This window comes from Salmo salar, chromosome 03 (genome assembly GCF_965601325.2).
Source record: "Salmo salar chromosome 03, fSalSal1, whole genome shotgun sequence".
Lineage (NCBI taxonomy): Eukaryota > Metazoa > Chordata > Actinopteri > Salmoniformes > Salmonidae > Salmo > Salmo salar.
The window spans coordinates 61,014,126-61,037,918 of NC_138293.1; the positions used below are offsets into that span (position 1 = coordinate 61,014,126).

The 23,793-nt window shown below is 42.9% G+C and overlaps 1 protein-coding gene across 1 annotated transcript in view; it reads left to right on the forward strand.

Moving 5' to 3' along the window:
- Window positions 1–3,064: 3,064 nt before the first annotated feature.
- kcnj19a (potassium inwardly rectifying channel subfamily J member 19a) overlaps window positions 3,065–23,793 on the forward strand; it is a 39,509-nt gene continuing 18,780 nt past the window's right edge. Inside the window, exon 1 of the mRNA XM_014192471.3 lies at window positions 3,065–4,055. Within this exon, the coding sequence (XP_014047946.1) occupies window positions 3,387–4,055 (669 nt within the window). The 5' untranslated portion in view covers window positions 3,065–3,386. The remainder of the gene's footprint in view (window positions 4,056–23,793) is intronic.

Below are 23,793 nucleotides of genomic sequence, written 5' to 3' on the forward strand. Positions count from 1 at the left end.
GGAAAGGAAGACCCAGAGTTACCTCTGCTGCAGAGGACAAGTTCATTAGTTACCAGCCTCAGAAATTGCAGCCCAAATAAATGCTTTACAGAGTTCAAATAACAGACACATCTCAACATCAACTCAACTGTTCAGAGGAGACTGCGTGAATCAGGCCTTCATGGTCTAATTTCTGCAAAGAAACCACTACTAAAGGACACCAATAATAAGAAGAGACTTTCTTGGGCCAAGAAACACGAGCAATGGACATTAGACCAGTGGAAATCTGTTCTTTGGTCTGCTGAGTCAAAATTTGAGACTTTTGGTTCCAACCGGCGTGTCTTTGTGAGATGCAGAGTAGGTGAATGGATTATCTCTGCATGTGTGGTTCCCACCGTTAAGCATGGAGGAGGAGGTGTGATGGTTTGGGGGTGCTTTACTGCTGACACTGTCTGTGATTTATTTAGAATTCAAGGCACACTTAACCAGCATGTCTACCCCACCATTGTGCAACATACACCATTCCATCTGGTTATTAGTGGGACTATCATTTGTTTTTCAACAGGACAATGACCCAAAACAGACCTCCAGGCTGTGTAAGGGCTATTTGACTAAGAAGAAGGGTGATGGAGTGCTGCATCAGACGACCTGGCCTCCACAATCCCCCAACCTCAACCCAATTGAGATGATTTGGGATGATTTGGACCACAGAGTGAAGGAAAATCAGCCAACAAGTGCTCAGCATATGCGGGAACTCCTTCAAGACTGTTGGAAAAGCATTCCAGGTGAAGCTGGTTGAGAAAATGCCAAGCGTGTACAAAGCTGTCATCAAGGCAAAGGATGGTGTAATGGGTCCTATGTGTAGCTGGTGTAGAGAGTCAGGCGCAGGACTGCAGATATGAGTAATCAACGTATTTTTACTCAAAATGTAAAATATACAAAGTAACAACTACACGCACACCATGACAGACCGAAAATACAACAAACAATCACTCACAAAAAACCATGGGGGAACAGAGGGTTAAATAATGAACAAGTAATTGTGGGATTGAAATCAGGTGTGTAAAACAAAGACAAAACAAATGGAAAATGAAAAGTGGATCGGCGGTGGTTAGAAGGCTGGTGACGTCGACCGCCGAACGCCGCCCGAACAAGGAGAGGGATCGACTTCGGTGTAAGTCGTGACAGATGGCGACTTTGAAGAATCAAAAATATATTTCGATTTGTTTTATACTTTTTTGGTTACTACATGACTACATGACCATGTGTTATTTCATAGTTTTGATGTCTTCACTATTATTCTACAATGTAGAACATAGTAAAAAACAAAGAATAACCCTTGAATGAATAGGTGTGTCCAAACTTTGACTGGTACTATAGGTGGTAAAAAAAAAAGTATTCCGAAAAGATCTGTTGAGTGTCTAACCTCTGGGAACCCCTTCTCATTTCATTTGAACACAACAGCACACCCATTCATTGTCTATCTGTCTGTTAGATTACTGGGAATCTATCCATATGTGACTAATCACAGTGAAAAAGATGGTTATCTCCTTGTGGGCCTGTTAATGGCAGTAACAGACGATTGTATTACTGCAACAGAAAATGTATTTGATCCAACTGCTCTGCTGAACAGACCTATGTCATCAGCCACACTACTCTCTCTCTCTCTCTCTCTATAAACACGAGGTAAAGCCAGAATAAGTTGGGCCTATAATTAGCCTAAACTAAACAATGACACTGCCCCATGTGTGATACAGTATATAATTGTTTTGATATAAACTGATTGTACAAAATGTTAAGAACACCCCCCTTTGCCCCTCAGAACAGCCTTAATTTGTCGAGGCATGGACTCTACAGGGTGTCGAAAGCGTTCCACATGGATGCCGTCTCATGTTGACTCCAAATCTTCCCACAGTTGTGTAAAATTGGCTGGATGTCCTTTGGGTGATGGACCATTTTTGATTCACAATGGAAATTGTTGAGTGTGAAAAACCCAGTAGCGTTGCAGTTCACACAAACTGGTGTGCCTGGCACCTATTATCATACCCAATTCAAATGCACTTACTGTCGATCTTTTGTCTTTCCCATTCACCCTCTGAATGGCACACATACGCAATACATGTCTCAATTGTCTCAAGGCTTAAAAATCCTCCTTGAACCTGTCTCCTCCCCTTCAATCTACAGTAATTGAAGTGGATTGAAGTGGTCATAGCTTTCACCTGGATTCACTTGGTCAGTCTATGTTCTGGATGTTTTGTATACTCAGTGTATATAAAATGACCTGGACATCAGTGACCATGTGGAATGGACAGACAGACAGGTCTAGGAGACATATAGATGGTTATGAAGTTCAATCAATGCAGAATCGGACTAACAGGAATTAGCATTATAGCATAACTATTCACAGGATTCAGACATCTTTTACAGTTACAATACATTCCTTTGTGCTGGGCTGATTAGCAGCAAGTGCCAAGGTCGAATCTACCCACTGTTTTGAAGATGTCCTCTGGGACATGTCTGAAAAGGGCCTGGAGTATGTTTGAATCAATAACAGCCTCTCCACATGAAACTAAAGAAGAGCTACTACATTAGCAAGGGGGTTACATTTGGAGCTGTGTAGAAATAGAGTGCACATGAAAGTTGCTGCAAAGCAAATTGGAGTAAATTAATAAACACGGTTTCTTTTTGACTGTTTTCATAGACGGCCTCAAAGAAAAGTATAGGCCCACCAAATCACTGACCCCTGCGCTACGCTCATCCGACTGTACGTGCGTTTTCTGTCCGCAAGGTGGCATTACCTGACTTGAGAGCAGGTAGCGGGGAAGGCTGCATGGGGTCCAACCATCCCGAGTTTCAATAGGCTACCGTAGCCTAATCAAGTGGTTGTTTTTGGTAATGATCCTCTCCACAGGCCTACCTCTCCTCAAGGAATATAGTTTTTGAATGACATATATATATATTTAATTTTAATATAAAAAAAATCTGCTGATAAATTATATTGAATACCCCCCTCTCTCTCTCTTGCACACACACACACACACACACACACACACTGTCTCTCGCTAGCTCTCAGTGTGGGCATGTCTGTTCAGGAGACAGTCTACTCCGAGCGCAGTCTCACTTTAATCGAAAGTGGAGGGACAGCGAGTGAATAACCATTACCTCCTTATGGCACACCAACCCATCATATATTTTTTGTGTAAAATGTTCAACTAAAGCCGGTGAGAGTAGGTTAAAAGCTTTTGTAAAGAGTGCACTGTTTTGGGGAGTATACCCAGATCCTTGCGCAGCGCGTTATTGCCATGGAGACCTTTGCGCACTACAGATAACAAGTCTTTGTGAAACAAAGACAACAAAGTAATGGATCAAAACTGCAAGTGATTTTTTTTTCACACTCTGATAAAGTTATGGCCGCGCTACGGAGGAAATTTGGGGAGGACTATCAGGTGGTGAATACAAACCGAGACACCACCGCTTTTACTGCACCTGTCAAAAAGAAACGCCAGCGGTTCGTGGAGAAGAACGGTCGTTGCAACGTACAGCACGGGAACCTCGGCGGGGAGACCAGCCGATACATCTCCGACCTCTTCACCACCTTGGTGGACCTCAAGTGGCGATGGAACTTACTTATCTTTGTTCTGACCTATACAGTAGCATGGCTGGTCATGGCTTCTATGTGGTGGATCATCGCCTACATCAGAGGGGACATAAACCATGGCCACGACTCGTCCTACACCCCCTGCGTTGCCAACGTTTACAACTTCCCCTCCGCTTTCCTATTCTTCATAGAGACCGAGGCCACCATCGGCTACGGCTACCGCTACATAACGGAGAAATGTCCAGAGGGCATCATTCTCTTCTTGTTCCAGTCGCTGCTGGGGTCTATCGTGGACGCCTTTCTGATCGGCTGCATGTTCATTAAAATGTCCCAGCCCAAGAAGCGCGCAGAGACGCTTATGTTTAGCCAGGACTCAGTGATCTCGCAGCGCGACGGGAAACTGTGCCTCATGTTCCGCGTGGGCAACCTGCGAAACAGCCATATGGTGTCCGCGCAGATCAGGTGCAAACTCATAAAGGTAAGGTAAGCAAGCACCACCGGGGTATTTAGGCAACTGATCATAAAATGACCCACGGTGATAATTCTCTACTAAAAGCCTTTTAGGGGTAGGGGAAAATTAAACTCCCAGGCATAAAATGCCAAGATGTTGCGTGCTAATGTCATATTTAATGTGCGTAACTAATGATCATGTATTATATTCGCATTCATTATTTCACATAGCCTATACAGTATGTGCTTCTCCATCCCCCCGTCTGCATTTGGGGTCCTAAAATGCTGTGACAAACAATGAATTCAACCTGAAAGTGGCAAACAGCACAAGAAAATGTATTACATGTAATCACATTGAATAGAGTAAACCTACAGGAGTCTATCTGCGCTATGATAGCAGTTGCATTCATTCATCTTCTTTTTCTATGCTTAATTATAAGCAGGTCTTAGTCCACAGTGTGTGCCTTGTTAAACAAAAAAGGCTTAAGATAGTATACCATGATCCTCAGTAGTGAGATTGTATTTCGGCTGAGTGACAGACGTGTCCAAGACAGGGTCTGATAAGAGAGAGAGAGAGAGAGAGACAGAGAGGGGTTGAGAGAGAGAGAGGAAGAGAGGGGGCAGCTGAGAAAGAGAGAGAGAGAGAGAGAGAGAGAGAGAGAGAGAGTGAGAGGTCTTCAGTGGCGCAGCTACAGCGTGTCCGACATCAGTCACCCTTCAGCCAGTGACATTTAGAAGAGCAGGTGGTTTAACTGCGGGACACGGTAGTGTATCAGTGAGCTGCTCTGGCAGAGATCTGGGCTCTCAGGCTGGCGTTTGACAGTTAAAACTACAGCCATGAAAACACACAGAAACAAATCATCATCAGCCATACATACTGCTCACCCCGATCAAGCATGATATCAGGTCAGAAGTGGCCCTGGACTTAAGACCCTGGAGTAAAGGAATAAATCATATTTATAGTGCATGTGGATACATCTTTCATCTTCACTCTCATGTTGTACGGTCTGGCTTACAATGTGATGTTTGAATAGGACTTTTTAGAGACACTCCGATATGAAACCAAAGAGAAGCAAAAAACATTGGTTTCTGGGAACACACACACACGCGCACGCACACACGCACACACACACTTTGAGCTTGTTTAGGTATGTGTTCCCCCACCGCGAACACATCAGCACATTGAACATGCCGCGGGTCAACTTAATAATACATACATCCAGTGTGGCTGGGAGAGAGAGAGAGGCAGGGAGAACCCCACCACTCTACAGTCACAGTCAGGCAGTCCCCAAAGAGAACAGCCTCCTAGGCACACAGTCAGAACAGACAATAAATAGCCCCAAGCAGGGTGTTTTTCTGGGATGAACCCCGTCCTCTCGCTCAGCCTCCCAGGCAGACCATTTACAGCAGCTGGAGGGGTGCATCACACCTGTGACAGGGTGCACGGTTCTCCAAATGACTGGTCATTTACTGGAGGGCTAGTTTGATGATTGGTTTAGCGTGTGTAATAATTGAATAGGGCTCAAGCACAGACGCAGGCGCCTTCACGATATAAAGCTCCCCTAGGGTGGGTGTATTTTGACAGGAAAAAGGAGGACGGGAGAGAAAGAAAGTACCCACTGGGCACAGACGTCCATTCAACGTCCATTCAACGTCTGTGTCCAGTGGAATGACGTGGAAACAACTTTGATTCAACCAGCGTGTGCCCAGTGTTTGCCCAGCGGTTAGGCTATGAGAGGCACACACAGAGATTGCGCCATGGAATATGTGAACAGGCACTTTGAGCACGAGTAAGAAACCCACACTCACCTTTTCTTTCTGACTACAAAGGGGAAAAAATGAAAGAATAAACATCATCCCCCTCCTCCTCTCCTGCTCTCTCGTTCTCTCTTTGAGGTATCATCCATACAACCCACACTGTGCTCTGGGCTCTTTAGTATTGTTGCTCTGCTGTCAGGCTTCACAGCACAGCCCTGTGCTACTTTCACTTCAAAGATCCTTTAGCTGGCACAAAAATGTACAAATAAGCCTCCTAGTTTTGGGAAAACATATCTGAAAACAAATGAAATTAATCATATTAAAACAGTTGTAAAAGTTAACATGAATTATAGTCATGGAAAATGAAACATTTCTTCACAGGAATCATGCTATTTTGTAAATAAGTAAATGTGTATATTTTGTCAGTGCAGTATTAGTAGAGGGACGATGGTGGTGCTGTTGAATCGTGCCCCTCTTCCACCTGTTCCCCCACTCACAAATCTGTACAGGTTTTTAAATAGTCCTCTCCACCTTCCATTTAGGTATTGACTTGCCGTTTGTTCGTAAATATACACCGTAACATGACCTGGCATATTGCATAAGGTGCTAGAACCACTTGACACCAATCAGACAAATAGAGAACATATCGGTTGGCGAAAAGCAAAGTCTTGATGAACTCCTGTATTCCTTCTTCAGTTAAGTCCCATCATTCATACATACAAACATACATACATACATACATAGATGATACCTCTTCCCTGTGGCTCAGTTGGTAGAGCATGGTGTGTGCAACGCCAGGGTTGTGCGCTCGATTCCCACGGGGGGCCAGTACAAAAAAATAAAAAAATAATAATAATTAAAATGTATGAAATGTATGCATTCACTACTGTAAGTCGCTCTGGATAAGAGCATCTGCTAAAATAAAAATACATACATACATACATACATACATACTGTAGGACTGTGCAGAATGTGTGTACATAGGTGTGTGTGTCTGGCAGTGACAGCTGCTCATTTAGAAGCTCATAAAAGACAGAGGAGAAGATGGGCAGGCAGTATTGGCAGGATTACTGTTTGAGTTTACAACATGGTGTAGTTAAGGCATCTGGTCCTTGTGCCCACGTCTGTCAGTCACAGTCCACATTTCATTCCAGCCAGTGAGCGGCACTTCAATCAAACCCACCAATCGCACAGCCAACCACAGAACCCACATCGAAAAAGCAGCGGGGCCAATTCTGCAGGCAGTAACCGTGAATATAGGCCTATGCAAAGATTTCTTTTATAAGACTTTTGCTGGATGATTTGACTGGCACTGTGAGCTGGCTGAGTCAAGCGACAGTCCAGTCCTTGTCGAATGCCGGCCTGATCACTGGTAGCTAGGCTACTTGTTTGTTGTTTGGGGGAAAGTGTTGTTTTGACTAGCGTGGTGTAGCCTCGCGTAATGCAGCCCTGCTGAAGTGGCGTGGCTGATTACTAGAGGAGAGCAGAGAGCAGAAGGGCGATGCTCCATCTCACAGGGCACAGAAACAGACCAATCAGAGCTGTCACAGCTGACAGCCATCCAAACCCAGAGCTGGTGCTGGCAGTGTCAGGCAGACTCAGTAAGCCTCCGAGTGCATCCTGTTGGAACGCTCCTCGCTCTCACACCAAAATATGGGAGAGGCACAGCTGAATGGAGAAAGAGAAGAGAAAAGGCTGTAATATAAAATACAGAGAGAGAGAGAGAGAGAAATAGAGAGAGAGAGAGAGAGAGACAGGGAGAGAGAGACAGAGAGAGAGAGAGAGAGAGAGAGATAGATTGGGTGACAGGTATACAGATGTAGGATCTTAATTTGTAGTGTATTTGAGGTTTAAAAAGGCATTTGTAATTTCCACTTTGATATTTCAGAATGTATTTTTCCTTACAAAGAAATGATCAACCCCTAGAATGTCCATGAATTATAATCCACATAGTCATCTACCTTTCTTGTTGCTGCAGGATAATGTTTCTGTTGTAGCAAACTGTGTCAAGGTGGGAGATGTGGTATAGACTAGACAGGCAGGCAGCTACTAGCACTGGGAGATGCAATTCTAAGTGTGGGCTGTGAAAAGCTGTGAAAGCTACAGAGGGCTTAAGGTTGGATTTGCAGACATTGATCCTCAGAGCCTGTCATGTCTGATGTGTTAATGCTCTGTGTGTGTGTGTGTGCGTACACACACACACACACACACACACACACACACACACACACACACACACACACACACACACACACACACACACACACACACACACACACACACACACACACACACACACACACACACACACACACCACACTACATCATCCCATCCAAGGCAGTGGAAGGGTTAACACTATCACCTGGCCTCTCATCCCACATTGTTATCCGAGGCAATAAAGGAAGCCACGCGTGAAGTGTGTGTTTGAGGTGTGTGGCGGAGTGTGTTTTATTTCTTATATCGCTGCCAGAGACCATGTGACCCATGAGTGATATAGAAGTGGAACGTGGAACGCGGAACGCAGATGGACACGGTGTGTCGGTGGAGATACCCTGAAGACAAAAATAAAGCAAGAGCGTTTGACTGTAAACCATTATGTTACTCAACAGCTGGAGGTTATGGCACAGTGTACTCACAGAGCCACATTAGACTAGACTCTTGTTACCGGTGCTCCAATGTGAATCCCTCTCAGGTTTGTAGTGAACTAGTGGGTGGGCTCTGGCAGCACTGTTACATTAAGCCCTATTCTGGCCATGGCAGTTGCGAGCGGAGTCCTTTTCAACCCTTCCTGTCACAGTCTATGAGCATTACACTGCACATTAAAACACGGTTCAAGACAAGAGACAAAGAGAGCTAACACGCCTCCAGTTTAGCATTACAGAACAGCCTATTTGAATTTCAGAGTGGATTATATTATTTCCAAGAAAACAGTGATTTCCGTTTTCCCCGCGTCTCCTCCTCGTGTGAAGCGTTTCCAAACAACCTCTTTAATTTCCTCAGCAGCCAGTGAACCAGGGACCACTCCAGTACCTAATCAACACATGCACCGTCGCCTGCCTGCCGCTCGGCCTGCCCGATTAATGAGGGCTTTGGAGAGGCCCAGGCATGGAGTGTGGAGATGACTCGGATGACCAGGCCTATTTAGGCCCAATCAATTTAATTTAGTGCCTGTCGTCAGCCGTGAGTCACTCACTGTGGAGATAAGACTCAGAAGATATGGCACCAAAGAATAAAATTCACTGGGTGGACAAAAAAGGACTGAAAGGCATTTTGAAATGTGTATAAATGGGTGGTTGTTTAGAGTAGTTACTGGACACACACACACACACACACACACACACACACACACACACACACACACACACACACACACACACACACACACACACACACACACACACACACACACACACACACACACACACACACACATGTTTGTTTCGCCATCCTTTTGGGGACCAAACAATTGATTCCCATTCAAAATCCTATTTTCCCTAACCTGTACGCTTACTCTTAACCTAACATTAACTTCAAACCCTAATGCTAAATCTAATCTCTAACCCTAATTGTAACCGTAATTGTAACCCAAACCAGACAGCTTGTGGGAAAGTTGTATGCAAAATAACCATACACTGTAGCACAAGCCCGCCCTCACCAAGCTCTAAGAAACATGTGGTTCTCAGAACGTTATCTATCATACCAGCAATTTGGTGCTGCCTTCTTCTCAAAAGCATCTAGAATTGATAAGTTAAAATGTCCTGTCTGTCTGGTTATGTCATTGGGAAGGTTAGCGTGTTTGTTTGAACAGAGACAGATGGAGAGAGAAAGACTGTGCACCAACAGCTATCTCTGATTCTTCCGCTTCACAAAGAGAGTGGAGGAGAGTGCCACAGGCACAGGAAGATTTGCTTGTCAGCGTTTGCGATACAGTCATCTGTCTTTTTAATCTTAACCGTCACAGACAGCAAGTAAAAAGCAGAAGTGCCCAGAACCAATTTGGGTTAAACCACACACACAAGAACAACGGCCAACACATGTACAGTATTCACTGGGCTGTAAACACCTGACAGTAGACATGAACAATATCCCCTCTAAACACAGAGAGAGATGAGTTTATCATAACACAAACCCCACTGTGCCACTCATTGAGATTCTGTGTATAGTAAGACAGTGGTGATATTTCCTGGCATCCCAGAGGATGTTTACTGATGCATCATTCCCTGTTTGGCATCTCAGAGGACTAGACCACAGGCCAATGTCATGGGAAGGTCAGCATCAGACCAGGCTTGACATTTTTGTCATTTAGCAGATAGTCTTATCCAGAGCAACTTACAGGAGCAATTAGGGTTAAGTGCCTTGCTCAAGGGCACATCAACAGATTTTTGTATCTAATCTGCTCTGGGTTTCGAACCAGCGACCTCTTGGTTACTGATTCAACGCCCTTAATCGCTAGGCTACCTTTATTCACAGGATTGAGAAGCCTCCTGATTGGGCCAAAGACTGGAAATCATTGGAACACATTTAACCTTGAGGGCAATGAGTTTTTCCTGGCGTTGTGAACTGACTAGGAAGAACTCTGGGCCCATTGAGATTAGCCCTTTGAGAAGGAGATCTGTTTGTGTGAAGGATGTGGATTTGTTGGCTCAACCCTCATTTATGTGTTCTCTGTCACCCGGTACTGCATGGAAAATGGTCCAGAAACAAAAGGACAATGCCCAAGGACTAGTCAGCCCATCCCCCTCTGAGGGGCCAAAATGTATCTCTCTGTTACTGTATCCAGAGGACTGACTATTGAATGTGATAGAATAATATTGTCTGGTATCTATCTAAAACTTGTTCACTGAGGATAACTCTGATGCTATCTATATGGATGTATGATCTATGTGGTCACTTGTATCTGTACAGGGTGAACTCTGAATTACTCTTATGCAATTTTTTTTGTCTTCTCATGAATTCTGTCTTATTTACATTGGTCCCATCGCCCACACAAGCTCTTAGATGCTGTGACACCCTGTGGAATTTGGGCCTTGGTGGTCAGATTACATGGTTAACTTGGTATCGTTTCATTGGCCAATGGGGGTTGGTTTTGGGTTGAGAGGGTTACATCAGATGTTAAAAATTGAATTAGATGCCTTTGTTATCTCTCTTATCCTGTATCCCGTCCATGGAGGAAGGATTGTATGATCAATTCTCATTTCCTAGGTTTCTAGGCCTTTGGCCTAATGGACATCTCTTTGTTCATGCTTTGTATTCTAAGTTAACCTTATGATCTACAGTACCAGTCAAAAGTTTGGACACACCAACTCATTCAAGGGTTTTTCTTTATTTTTACTATTTTCTTAATTGTAGAATAATAGTGAAGACATCAAAACTATGAAATAACACATATGGCATCATGTAGTAACCAAAAAAGTGTAAAACAAATCAAAATATATTTTAGATTCTTCAAAGTAGCCACCCTTTGCCTTGATGACAGCTTTGATCACTCTTGGCATTCTCTCAACCAACTTCACCTGGAATGCTTTTCCAACAGTCTTGAAGGAGTTCCAACATATGCTGTGCACTTGCTGGCTGATTTTCCTTCACTCTGCGGTCCAACTCATCCCAAACCATCTCAATTGGGTTCAGGTCGGGTGATTGTGGATGCCAGGTCATCTGATGCAGCACTCCATCACTCTCCTTCTTGTCAAATAGCCCTTACACAGCCTGAAGGTGTGTTGGGTCATTGTCCTGTTGAAAAACAAATGATAGTCCCACTAAGTGCAAACCAGATGGGATGGCATATCGCTGCAGAATGCAGTGGTAGCCATGCTGGTTAAGTGTGCCTTGAATTCTAAATAAATCACAGAGAGTGTCACCTGCACAGCACCCCCATACCATCACACCTCCTCCTCCATGCTTCACGGTGGGAACCACACATGTGGAGATCATCCGTTTACCTACTCTGCGTCTCACAAAGACATGGCGTTTGGAACCAAAAATCGTATATTTGGACTCATCAGACCAAAGGACAGATTTCCACCAGTCTAATGTCCATTGCTCGTGTTTCTTGGCCAAAGCAAGTCTCTTCTTCTTATTGGTGTCCTTTAGTAGTGGTTTCTTTGCAGCAATTTGACCATGAAGGCCTGATTCAAGCAGTCTCCTCTGAACATTAGATGTTGAGATGTGTCTGTTACTTGAACTCTGTGAAATATTTATTTGTGCTGTTGTTTCTGAGGTTGCTAACTCTTATGAACTTATTCTCTGCAGCAGATGTAACTCCGGGTCTTCCTTTCCTGTGGCGGTCCTCATGAGAGCCAGTTTCATCATAGCACTTGATGGTTTTTGCAACTGCACTTGGAGAAATTTTATTTTTTCTTGAAATTTTTGGTATTGACTAACCATCATGTCTTAAAGTAATGATGGACTGTCGTTTCTCTTGGCTTATTTGAGCTGTTCTTGGACTTGGTCTTTTACCAAATAGGGCTATCTTCTGTATACCACCCCTACCTTGTCACAACACAACTGATTGTATCAAACGCATTAAGAAAATCCACAAATTAACTTTTAACAAGGCATATCTGTTAATTGAAATGCATTCCAGGTGACTACCTCATGAATGTGGTTGAGAGAATGCGTAGAGTGTGCAAAGCTGTCATCAAGGCAAAGGGTGGCTACCTTGAAGAATCTAAAATATATTTTGATTTGTTTAATACTTTTTTGGTTACTACATGATTCCATACGTGTTATTTCATAGTTTTGATGTCTTCACAATTAGTAATAGTAAAAAGTAAGAATACCCTTGAATGAGTAGGTGTGTCCAAGCTTTTGACTGGTACTATAGGTGGTAAAAAATCTGTTCTGAAAAGATCTGTTGAGTGTCTTAATAACCCCTTACCCATTCTCATTTCATTTGAATACAGCAGAACACCCATTCATTGTCTATCTGTCTGTTAGATTACTGGGAATCTATCCATAAGTGACTAATCACAGTGAAACAGCTGGTTATCTCCTTGTGGGCCTGTTAATGGCAGTAACAGACGATTGTATTACTGCAACAGAAAATGTATTTGATCCAACTGCTCTGCTGAACGGACCTATGTCATCAGCCACACTACTCTCTCTCTCTATAAACACGAGGTAAAGCCAGAATAAGTTGGGCCTATAATTAGCCTAAACTAACCTATGACACTGCCCCATGTGTGAAACAGTATATAATTGTTTGTTTACAACTTCTTTGTTTACTACATGATTCCATATGTATTACTTCATAATTTTGTCTTCATTATTATTATACAACGTAGAAAATATACTGTATCACACATGGGGCTGTGTCATAGTTTTGTTTAGGCTAGCCTAGCTGGCTTGGCGGTCTCAAATGGAGGCCGCTATTGAACTTTTCCAGCGTTGCAGCAGCTGTGTTTACTTTGCTTTGTTCCGGGACAATGTGGACGGCGCTGACTTTCAATGTAGCAACTGCTTGCTTGCGGAGGACTACAGGAGCGAATAAGCTACTCTTAGCAATCAAGTAGCAAACCTACATAAACTACTGGGGAACCCATGCCCACCTACTTTTTATTTTTCTTACACCCCAGTAGCCGGACGCCACTCTCATCTGGTGGAAGTTTTGCCGCCGTGTCAGCTCTCCACAGCCGACTGGCCAGTGCTAGGCAGGGTTCCATCCCCAAAGGGGTCTCCCCCTTCCCTGGAGAATGGAGCTGTTCTCAACCCAACCAACCAGCCATGGAGGTACGTCACTCGCCGTGGAAGTCGAAGAAGGCATCCTCTGGCAATGGGGGTCTCCATGGAGATGTTGAGCCAGGAACTGACACAGACCAGAAACAGCTTTGCCGCCCTGGAACCAGAGGTTCCGGCGCATTCGTCCTTGGTGGCTCAAGATCGGATCCGGAGGTACCTGTGTCTTTGTCCTCGGTTCTGTCTCACTCTCCGGTGGCTTCTACCTCAGGTTCAGATCCTTGAAGCTCCCAGCATCACCAGACTGTGAGGCTGCCTGAGAAACCGGCCCATTCTACATCACCAGCTGTCATCATAGGCAGCTCAATGGTGAGAAACATCTCGGTCCCCAAGGCAAAAACCCTGCGCTACCCAGGAGCACGAGTACAGGACATAACGAGGCTTCTTCCACAAGACTGTTCTACAACAGATGCCGGGAGCTGACACTGTCGTAGTCCATGTGGGGTCAAACGACATCAGGAGGGCTAGCTCGGAACATTTGAAAATGGATTTTAAAGAACTGATGTAAGCATTAAAAGACTCCAAAAAATTGCCAATAATTTCAGGTCCAGTACCATCGTTGGGCCGCGGGTGTGAAAGATTCAGCAGACTGCTGGCATTACACATCTGGCTAAAATACTACTGTAGCTCTGCTGGAGTCACTTAACTATACTCCACTTCTCAAAAAGGTTGGGGAAGAATTGGATAGATGGCGGGATTTACCAAGTTCTCTTATTGGGCGGGTCAATTTTGTAAAGATGAATATATTACCAAAATTCTTGTACCTTTTTCAAACTTTGCCCTTTCCTGTTCCCAATGTTTTTTTCAAACAACTTAATAGGAAGGTTTCTTCATTTCTGTGGAAAGGGAAACCCCTCAGAGTGAAACTCAAAACTTTATGCAAACCTTACTCAGAAGGAGGACTTACTCTACCTGACTTCCAGTTGTATTACTCGGCATCTCAGTTAAAGGCTGTGTGGGTGCGGCAAGATACAACAACAAGTTCACCTTCTTGGAGACAGATAGACAAGTGTCTGACCCCTGCTACATTGGCATCTATACCTTATGTTAGCCCACCTAAAGCTTTGCTAGGTCTCATAGACGACCCTTTCATTAAAAACACTTTAAATATACGGATTGAAGTCTGTAAACAAACAGAAGGGCTTAGATCTATATATGAACAAATACCTTCCTATAATAACCCCATCTTACCCAAAGCCCTGAGAGATGACATTACATTTTCTTGGTTCAACAAAGGAATTAAAACATTTGGTCATCTCTATAGAGAAGGTTAATTACTATCCTTTCAACAACTGGCATCTAATTTTCAGTTACCTCAAACTCATTTCTTCAAGTACCTACAGGTTAGGCATTATATTGCCACTCAGCAGGGAGGTAGGATTCAGCCCATGAGTAAACCTAAAACTGATAAACTGTAGCTGGAAAGGAAAGGGGTAAAAGGTTTAATTTCTTACATGTACTCTGGTCTTCAAACGCTGTTGGGGAATGATGAACCTCTGAAAGCTTGCATGAAGTGGCATGATGACCTTGGTCTCATTTTTGAGGATGAGAAATGGGGAAAGCTCTTTTTAGATGCTCAGCGTCTTTCATTTAACACAAGGCACAAGTCGATGCAATTCAATATTTTACATAGGTTCTACTTTACACCAGAGAGACTGTATAAGATCAATTCTAAATATTCAACATTTTGCCCAAGGTGTAAAACAGGAGTGGGCACACTTATGCATATGTTTTTGTCCTGCCCTGAACTAAGCAATTATTGGAAAGACATTATTCAGATCGTATCGCAGGTCACTAATATGACGGTACCACTAGATCCTTCCCTTATTCTTCTTGGAGATGATTCTGTTCTACCAGTTAATATTTGTAGCAAAACCATATTCATTAAATTGGCAGTCAATGCAGCCAGTAAATGCACAGCTATTATATGGAACAGTGACACTCCGCCAAGCAAGCAGATGTGGCTTAAAGAACTATCTTCCTATATTCCATCAGAATAAATAACATACAATTTACGTAATAAACCCTTTGAATTTACTGATGTCTGGGTGACTTTCAGCGGTTTCTAGAGACGTCACCTTAGCTGCCTCATAAGTACTTTCTTCATTATTGTATTATTATTATTTGTTTTTGTGTTGAATAATTTATTTTCAAGCATGGAATGTGAAGGTCATTCTGTTTCTTTTTTTGCTGTTAATCAGTGAAGCTAATACCGGTAGAGGGGAGGGAGGGGGGTGTTCCTGTGTTGGGGAGGGAAGGGTTTTGCACAATGTGCCCCCATGTAGCATGGTGTTTTGTGTAGGTAGAAGGAAAAACGGGGCATTATCTGTGTCATATTTTGCTGATTGTTAAATTATAAAAAAAGAAATGCCAATAAATATATTATCCCCCCCCCCCCCCCAAAAAAAAGAAAGGCCTGCTCGCTGAAGTGTTTTAGGGAGTGTTTGACAGTGATGAGGGGTGGTCGTTTGACCGCGGACCCATTACGGACACAGGCAATGAGGCAGTGATCGCTGAGATCCTGGTTGAAGACAGCAGAGGTGTATTTAGAGGGCAGGTTGGTCAGGATGATATCTATGAGGGTGCCTGTGTTTATGGATGTAGGGTTGTACCTGGTAGGTTCATTAATAATTTGTGTGAGATTGAGGGCATCTAGTTTAGATTGTAGGACGGCCGGGGTGTTAAGCATATCCCAGTTTAGGTCATATAACAGTACAAACTCTGAAGATATATGGGGGCAATTAATTCACATATGGTGTCCAGGGCACAGCTGGGAGCTGAGGGGGGTCTATAACAAGCGGCAACAGTGAGAGACTTATTTATGGAAAGGTGAATTTTAAAAGTAGAAGCTCGAACTGTTTGGCGACAGACCTGGATAGCATGACAGAACTCTGCAGGCTGTCTCTGCAGTAGATTGCAACTCCACCCCCTTTGGCAGTTCTATCTTGGCGGAAAATGTTGTAGTTGGGGATGGAAATGTCAGAATTTTTGGTGGCCTTCTTAAGCCAGGATTCAGACACGGCTAGGACATCAGGGTTGGCGGAGTGTGCTAAAGCAGTGAAAAAAACTAACTTAGGGAGGAGGCTTCTGATGTTAACATGCATGAAACCAAGGCTTTTATGGTTACAGAAGTCAACAAATGATAGCGCCTGGGGAATAGGAGTGGAACTGGGGGCTACAGGGCCTGGGTTAACCTCTACATCACCAGAGGAACAGAGGAGGAGTAGGATAAGAGTGCGGCTAAAGGCTATAAGGACTGGTCGTCTAGTGCGTTGGGGACAGAGAATAAAAGGAGCAGATTTCTGGGCGTGGTAGAATAGATTCAAGGCATAATGTACAGACAAGGGTATGGTAGGATGTGAGTAGAGTGGAGGTAAACCTATGCGCTGAGTGACGATGACAGAGGGTCCGTCTCTGGAGGCATCAGTAATGATCATGCTGTTTAATCAGCTTCTTCATATGCCACACCTGTCAAAATGATTTAGAGTGAGAGCTGATGCTTTTGAAGCTGCAATGTAAAGTGTTAGAAAAAGATTGTCAAGACACTAGAGCATTCAGGCACTCGTAACGTTTCAGATACCGATAATGGTGTTGGCTTTTTGCAGGCGACTGTGGAGAGTCAAGCCACACTCCAAAATGCATGTTAAGCTGCCTTCACATTCGAACTCCTAGCTGCTGTTGCACTCCTCATAGACTAGCGAGTCCATTTAGGGCAGTAGCAGCTCATATTTCAGTCATTAGGACATTTACAAACAATGCAGGCGCAGTCTCATTTTGCGCAGGTTATCATGCAGTGAGGCCATCTCTCACTTAAATGATATTGGACCATTCCCACCATGGTGAGAACGGGTGAAGACCCAGTACAAAGCATATATTCTTGAAATGCAAGATGTATGGCAATTACTTTTGCTTTCAACTCTAACATGGAACCCAAACCGGCTGCGAGCGTGCGCCATCGTGCATCAATGTATTTTGTTCCCCCACACCAAACGCGATCACGACACGCAGGTTAAAATATCAAAACAAACTCTGAACCAATTATATTAATTTGGGGACAGGTCGAAAATAATTAAACATTTATGTCAATTTAGCTAGCTAGCTTGCACTTGCTAACTCATTTTTCCTATTTAGCTAGCTTGCTGTTGCTAGCTAATTTGTCCTGGGATTTAAACATTGGGCTGTTATTTTACCTGAAATGCACAAGGTCCTCTACTCCACCAATTAATCCACACATAAAACGGTTAACCGAATCGTTTCTAGTCATCTCTCCTCCTTCCAGGCTTTTTCTTCTCTTGACTTTATATTGCAATTGGCAACTTTCATAAATTACGTGTATTACCGTCACCGACCTATTTCGTCTTTCACTGACCCACGTGGGTATAACCAATGAGGAGATGGCACGTGGGTACCTGCTTCTATAAACCAATGAGGAGATGGGAGAGGAAGGACTTGCAGCGCGATCTGCGTCAGAAATAGAACTGACTTCTATTTTAGCCCTTGGCAACGCAGACGCTTGTTGACGTGCGGGTCCTGTAGATAACACATTCCAAGGAATTATTACATGGGCCACTAATATTTAATCTATGACAGGATTGCCTAACCAGGCTTGATCTGTTGCATCTAACTATGTTATCAATAAACAGCACACTAAACATTGTACTCACTGCAAACTGGACTTGTAGTTAAAACTTGTTGGGATCTGGGGAGGGGTCTCCCCCAGACATTTCAACCAAGGTATAGGATCGAAGTGTTGGAACCTTGGATTTGGGAATCCACCTTTCTTTATGAGTCTTAAACTAGACACAGAGCAAGTGTTTCAGACTTGAATAGCACTTGTCTGTAGCCTACCTGGTGGCGGACACATCCGGGCCTCTCTCCAACAACTAAACAGGCCAAGCTACAGAGCTCAGCCATTTTTCCTATTAATTGAAACTCTAATTCGTTAAGCGTTCCTTTTTAAAAAAACATGAATAGTACGTTTTAACTGACAATGTGATCATTGGAAGGACCGCAATGTTTTTTGGAAACGTGGGAGTTTATTATGGTGTGATTGTCTTGGTTGCACATAGGACAGGTTTCAACTTTAGTAAATTACAAGGTATAGACATCGCTCAATGTATGGTGTGAGCGGGTAATTATAGAGCAAACTATTCAGCAAACCCTCTTTGATAAATATCCTGACTTGTATAAGAAATGGCTGCAGACTCTACCCCAACGTTTTAACTGTCCTGCTGTGTTCCAGTGTAAGGGGTGCGTACTGGCGGCAGAGAAGTCAGGCGCAGGAGAGCAAAAAACGGATTTACAACGGTGCAGTTTAATAATAAAAACCACCGTTAACCACCGTTAAATCAAATGGGTACAATACCCGTCACATGCCAGCATAACGTGCACAAGCACTTACAACAAACAATTCCGGACAAGGACATGTGGGGAACAGAGGGTTAAATACACAACATGTAATGAGGGAATTGAAACCAGGTGTGTGGGAAGACAAGACAAAACAAATGGAAAATGAAAAGTGGATCAATGATGGCTAGAAGACCGGCGACGCCGACCGCCGAGTGCCGCCCGAACAAGGAGAGGAACCAACATCGGCGGAAGTCGTGACAGCCAGTCGAATTGGACCGATTTACAGGTTTTCTCTCTGACAATCTGATTGTCATAAGGTTCCATGACTTTGTCCACACAGGGCCTCTGAACACACACAATACATTTGGATGATTTTCATTAAATTTGGGGTGTTTTATTTAACTTTTGTACACCTGTGGTGCTCCCGGTCAAAAATGACCGGTCATTGGAAATGAATGGGTGAGACTACAATTAGTGTTTAAAATTGAGTTCAGCCACATGCCCATTCATCAAATGGACACACTTCCTCTCCCAGACCCCCACATGCATGTGTGATGGAGCACACACACACCTCACTCCCCTTCTTGGCTTCCATGGCAACCCCCACAGGAACCTTTCCCCAATAGAATCTTTCTCCCACAGGAACCACACCTGTTGGCATTCTCACAAACAATCTCAACATTGTTTCAATAATATAAATAACTTTTCTCGCACCTCTGGTATATAAAGCTTTTTTGAGGCCTTGCTCAAAATTCATTCTGTGGCAGCACAATGACTAAACGATATACTGTATGTGAGGCTGTTGATCATATCTTTGATCATGACACTGGTGAGGAGAGAGTCCTTGTTAAACTTTGACACAAAGTAGTCTGTGATAAATAGCACAATATGTTTCATCTGAGTATTTGTTATAGTCAAAATAATCCATACATTATGCTTTTTTAACTCAAAAACAAGTTGTAGGAGCTCAGGTCAATGAGGCCTACAGGCCATAAATAGCAAATAGAAGTTCAAAACTTGTAATGTTCACAAGAACTTAAGTTGATAAAAAGATCTAACACAACATTAGGTGATAATATATGTATTATTATGGATTTATAGTCAGCTATAATGGGGCGGTCATTTTGGAACGGGAACACAGAATGAATTAACATGAAACGAACACAACAGGAGGGTTAAACTCAAAATGCGGTTGCCTGGAGTGCAGACGTTCAGATTAACTGTAATTCTGACATAGCCGGTAGACTGCTGCAATGTAGTCTCAAACATATGTTTATAATATTTCACCTTTTTAATCTTGTGTGGTAATCAGTTGTGTTAGATTTCTGACTGTGAGTTATGAGCTTGTCCCGCCCCTCCGATAGCCAGTGGCTGGCTGGGTGGCTGCTTGTTGATAGGCTACACAGGATGGTCTAAAGCAGTGGTTCCCAAACTTTTTTTGTTGTTGCCATCATTGTAAGCCTGCCACACACACACTATATGATACATTTATTAAACATCAGTTTTTGTAACAATCCGGCTCGTGGGAAGTGTCAAAGAGCTCTTATAGGACCAGGGCACAAATAATAATATAATGAAAATCAATAATTATCTCTTTATTCAGCCATCTTACATAAAAAAACATATTTGTTCATCAAAAATTGTGAATAACTCACCACAGGTTAATGAGAAGGGTATGCTTGAAAGGATGCACATAACTCTGCAATGTTGGGTTGTATTGGAGAGAGTCTCAGTCTTAAATCATTTTCCGCACACAGTCTGTGCCTGTATTTAGTTTTCATGCTAGTGAGGGCCGAGAATCCACTCTCACATAGGTACGTGGTTGCAAATGGCATCAATGTCTTAACAGCGCGATTTGCCAAGGCAAGAAACTCTGAGCGCAGCCCTATCCAGAAATCTGGCAGTGGCTTCTGATTAAATTCAATTTTCACAGAACCGCTTGTTGCAATTTTGATGAGGCTCTCTTGTTCAGATATCAGTAAGTGGACTGGAGGCAGGGCATGAAAGGGATAACAAATCCAGTTGTTTGTGTCGTCCGTTTCGGGAATGTACAGTGGCTTGCAAAAGTATTCACACCCTTGGCATTTTTTCTATTTTGTTGCCTTACAACCTGGAATTAAAATGGATTTTTTTGGAGGGGGGTTTGTATCATTTGATTTACACAACATGCCTACTACCACTTTGAAGATGCAAAATATTTCTGAAACAAACAATAAATGTGATTGGATGTTAATTATTTGACTAGGCTACCTGTATTTGACATTGTTTTGTTAAACACTACATAGTTTAATTGTATTTTCGGCAGTGAAACGAGGCTACTCAGGCGAGACAAACCTCACCGAAATGTATAGCCCCGTTGGAAAATAGAAATGTACTGTTTGAAAATGTGAAGAAAAATGTTCCTTTTTAATTTAAAAATACATACTTTTTAGAATATATACACACACAACCGTTAAAACGTTTGGGGTCACTTAGAAATGTCGTTTTTTTAAAGAAAATACTTTGTCATTAGTTTTTTCCAAATGCTTACACACGTTTTCAAAACTGTCTCCTTTTTCAAAACTCTACACACAATTCCTTAAACTGCACACACAAAATGCAAAATGCCTCACATCTCCTTCAAAATGTAACACTGCATTCAAAATGCCATAAACACATGTCAGAATGAAGCATTTGCATCAAATGGCAAACACTGCTTTCATAATAGTACATTTTTGGATATACCATGTAAACACTGTTGTTCTAAATCTAAAGCTCGTTGGTCTTTCATAGGCTTATATCTACATTTCAATACAATGTTCTACTGTGAAAGTAATCTGCTGAGAGGGGTAACAAGTACACTGTAAACACCAATGCAATGTAGAAACAGAAAATATTTATTAGGCCAAACATTACTGTTGTATACAGTACCATACAACAAAACCATAAACATATGTAAACCAAAAGTATATTCTTTATAATACAGTAAAGAACACTATTGTGTGTGTGGGGTCCCGGGGGGGGGGGGGGGGGGGGGGGGCAGTCCGGGAATTGGTATCATCTCTTCTCCGGGCTGGGTCTGGCCACAACACTTCGTCCACATCACAAGATATGTTTTCTCTTGCCAAACATCGAGGGAAGTATCTCCTAGCATGGCGTATCCAACCTTGGACAGAGGCAACCTCTATGTCCCCACATGCATCCTCCATTGCCTGGAGAAGCAGTATGCGGGCATAGGGTTGGCGATCATACACTTTCCAGCGCCAGGCTGAGAAGAATTCCTCTATGGGATTTAGAAAAGGTGAATATGGGGGTAAGTAGAAAACTACAAATTGTGGATGGGTGGCAAACCAGTTTTGGACCAGAACAGCCCGGTGAAAACTAACATTGTCCCATAAAACCACAAATCTAGCAGGCTCCTGATCTGGATCAGGGACAAGCATTGTGTAAATTGCATCCAGAAAAGTGAGCATATGGCCGGTGTTGTATGGACCCAGTGTGGCATTGTGATGGAGGACCCCATTTTGAGTGATGGCAGCACACATAGTTATATTTGCTCTCTGTCCTATATAATTGCCCTCTGTCCTATACATTTCTTCCGCGGCGCCTGGTTTTGGTGAGGTTGAAGCCAACCTCATCCACATAAATAAATTCATGGCGAATTACATGGGCATCCAGCTCCAATACTCTCTGTAACAGACAAAAGGATATACAGATGAGTAAATATGGTATGTCTGAAGTACTGGAAGTAGTGTTGCATACATACAAAGTCATGTCACATATTCTTGACTCTGTCAGAGTTTCTCTCAAATGGCACCTTGTAAAGTTATTTCATCGTCACTCGGTGCCGTTGGAGGATGCGTTGTATGGTCGACAGGCTTACAGCATTGATGTTGTTAAATATGGTGTCATTATTCAAGATATGCTCTCTTATCTCTTGAATCCTAATTGCATTGTTGGCCAAAACCATATTTATAATTGCAGTCTCTTGTACATCTGTAAACAAGCGTCCTCATCCTCCATGATGTCTTTGCCTTTCCACTCTGTACAGAATTCAAAACACAGTATGTGTTCAGCATAGGAACTGTAAACAAGGTACAAAAAAAAAGGTAGTACAGCATGATAACCAACCTCATTCATTCAATGCAGTGCAGTAAATGGATGGCTTAGAGTTACAAATGTTTATGCAATACTATGCAGTCATACGTATTTTACAGTACATTATTGTAATGCAAAAATAGTCATTAGATAGTTGCATACCTGTTCTCATTTCTGAAGGTTCGAATTATGGACGCCACTGTAAATCGACTCAAGTTGGGCTGGACTCTCTGTCCAGCCTCTCATGGTCAAACCGTGGTTGATCACATGATCAACAAGTGTTGCCCTACTCTCATCAGAGATGGCTCTCCTTCCTTCTCTTCTTTGCCCTCGTCCTCTTCTTCCTCCTACTCCTCCAACTCTTCGTCTTTGAATTTGTCCTCGTTGTTGTCCCCTGCCTCTCCCTCCTACTCCTCTTGCTCTCTGTCCATTGTTGGCATCCATTGTTCAAAACAGGTAATCTGACCTTTGACCTATTTATAGGCCTATACTACAGTAAAGCAGTGATTGGTTAGTGATCAGTTAAGCAATTAGTGTTTGCACATGTGAGGAGTGTGTGTGTGACCTGGTGAATAAGTGTAGCATTTTGATTGGTTGTGTTTGGAAAAGGAAAGCAAGTCACTTCCTGTTAGATTTTTGTGTTTTAGGTAGAGAATTGTGTGTAGTGTTTTGAAAAAAGTGTTTTATGCAATTGACAACTGAGTCAAAGGCTGAGAAATAGCTTATGGTTTTGGATATTTGGTGTGTAGTTTTGCACTTTGAGTGAGAGGTTTCAAAAATTGTGTGACATGAAAAGATTTTGTGTGTAAGCAGTTGGAAAAAATGTAAAATAACATCAAATTGATCA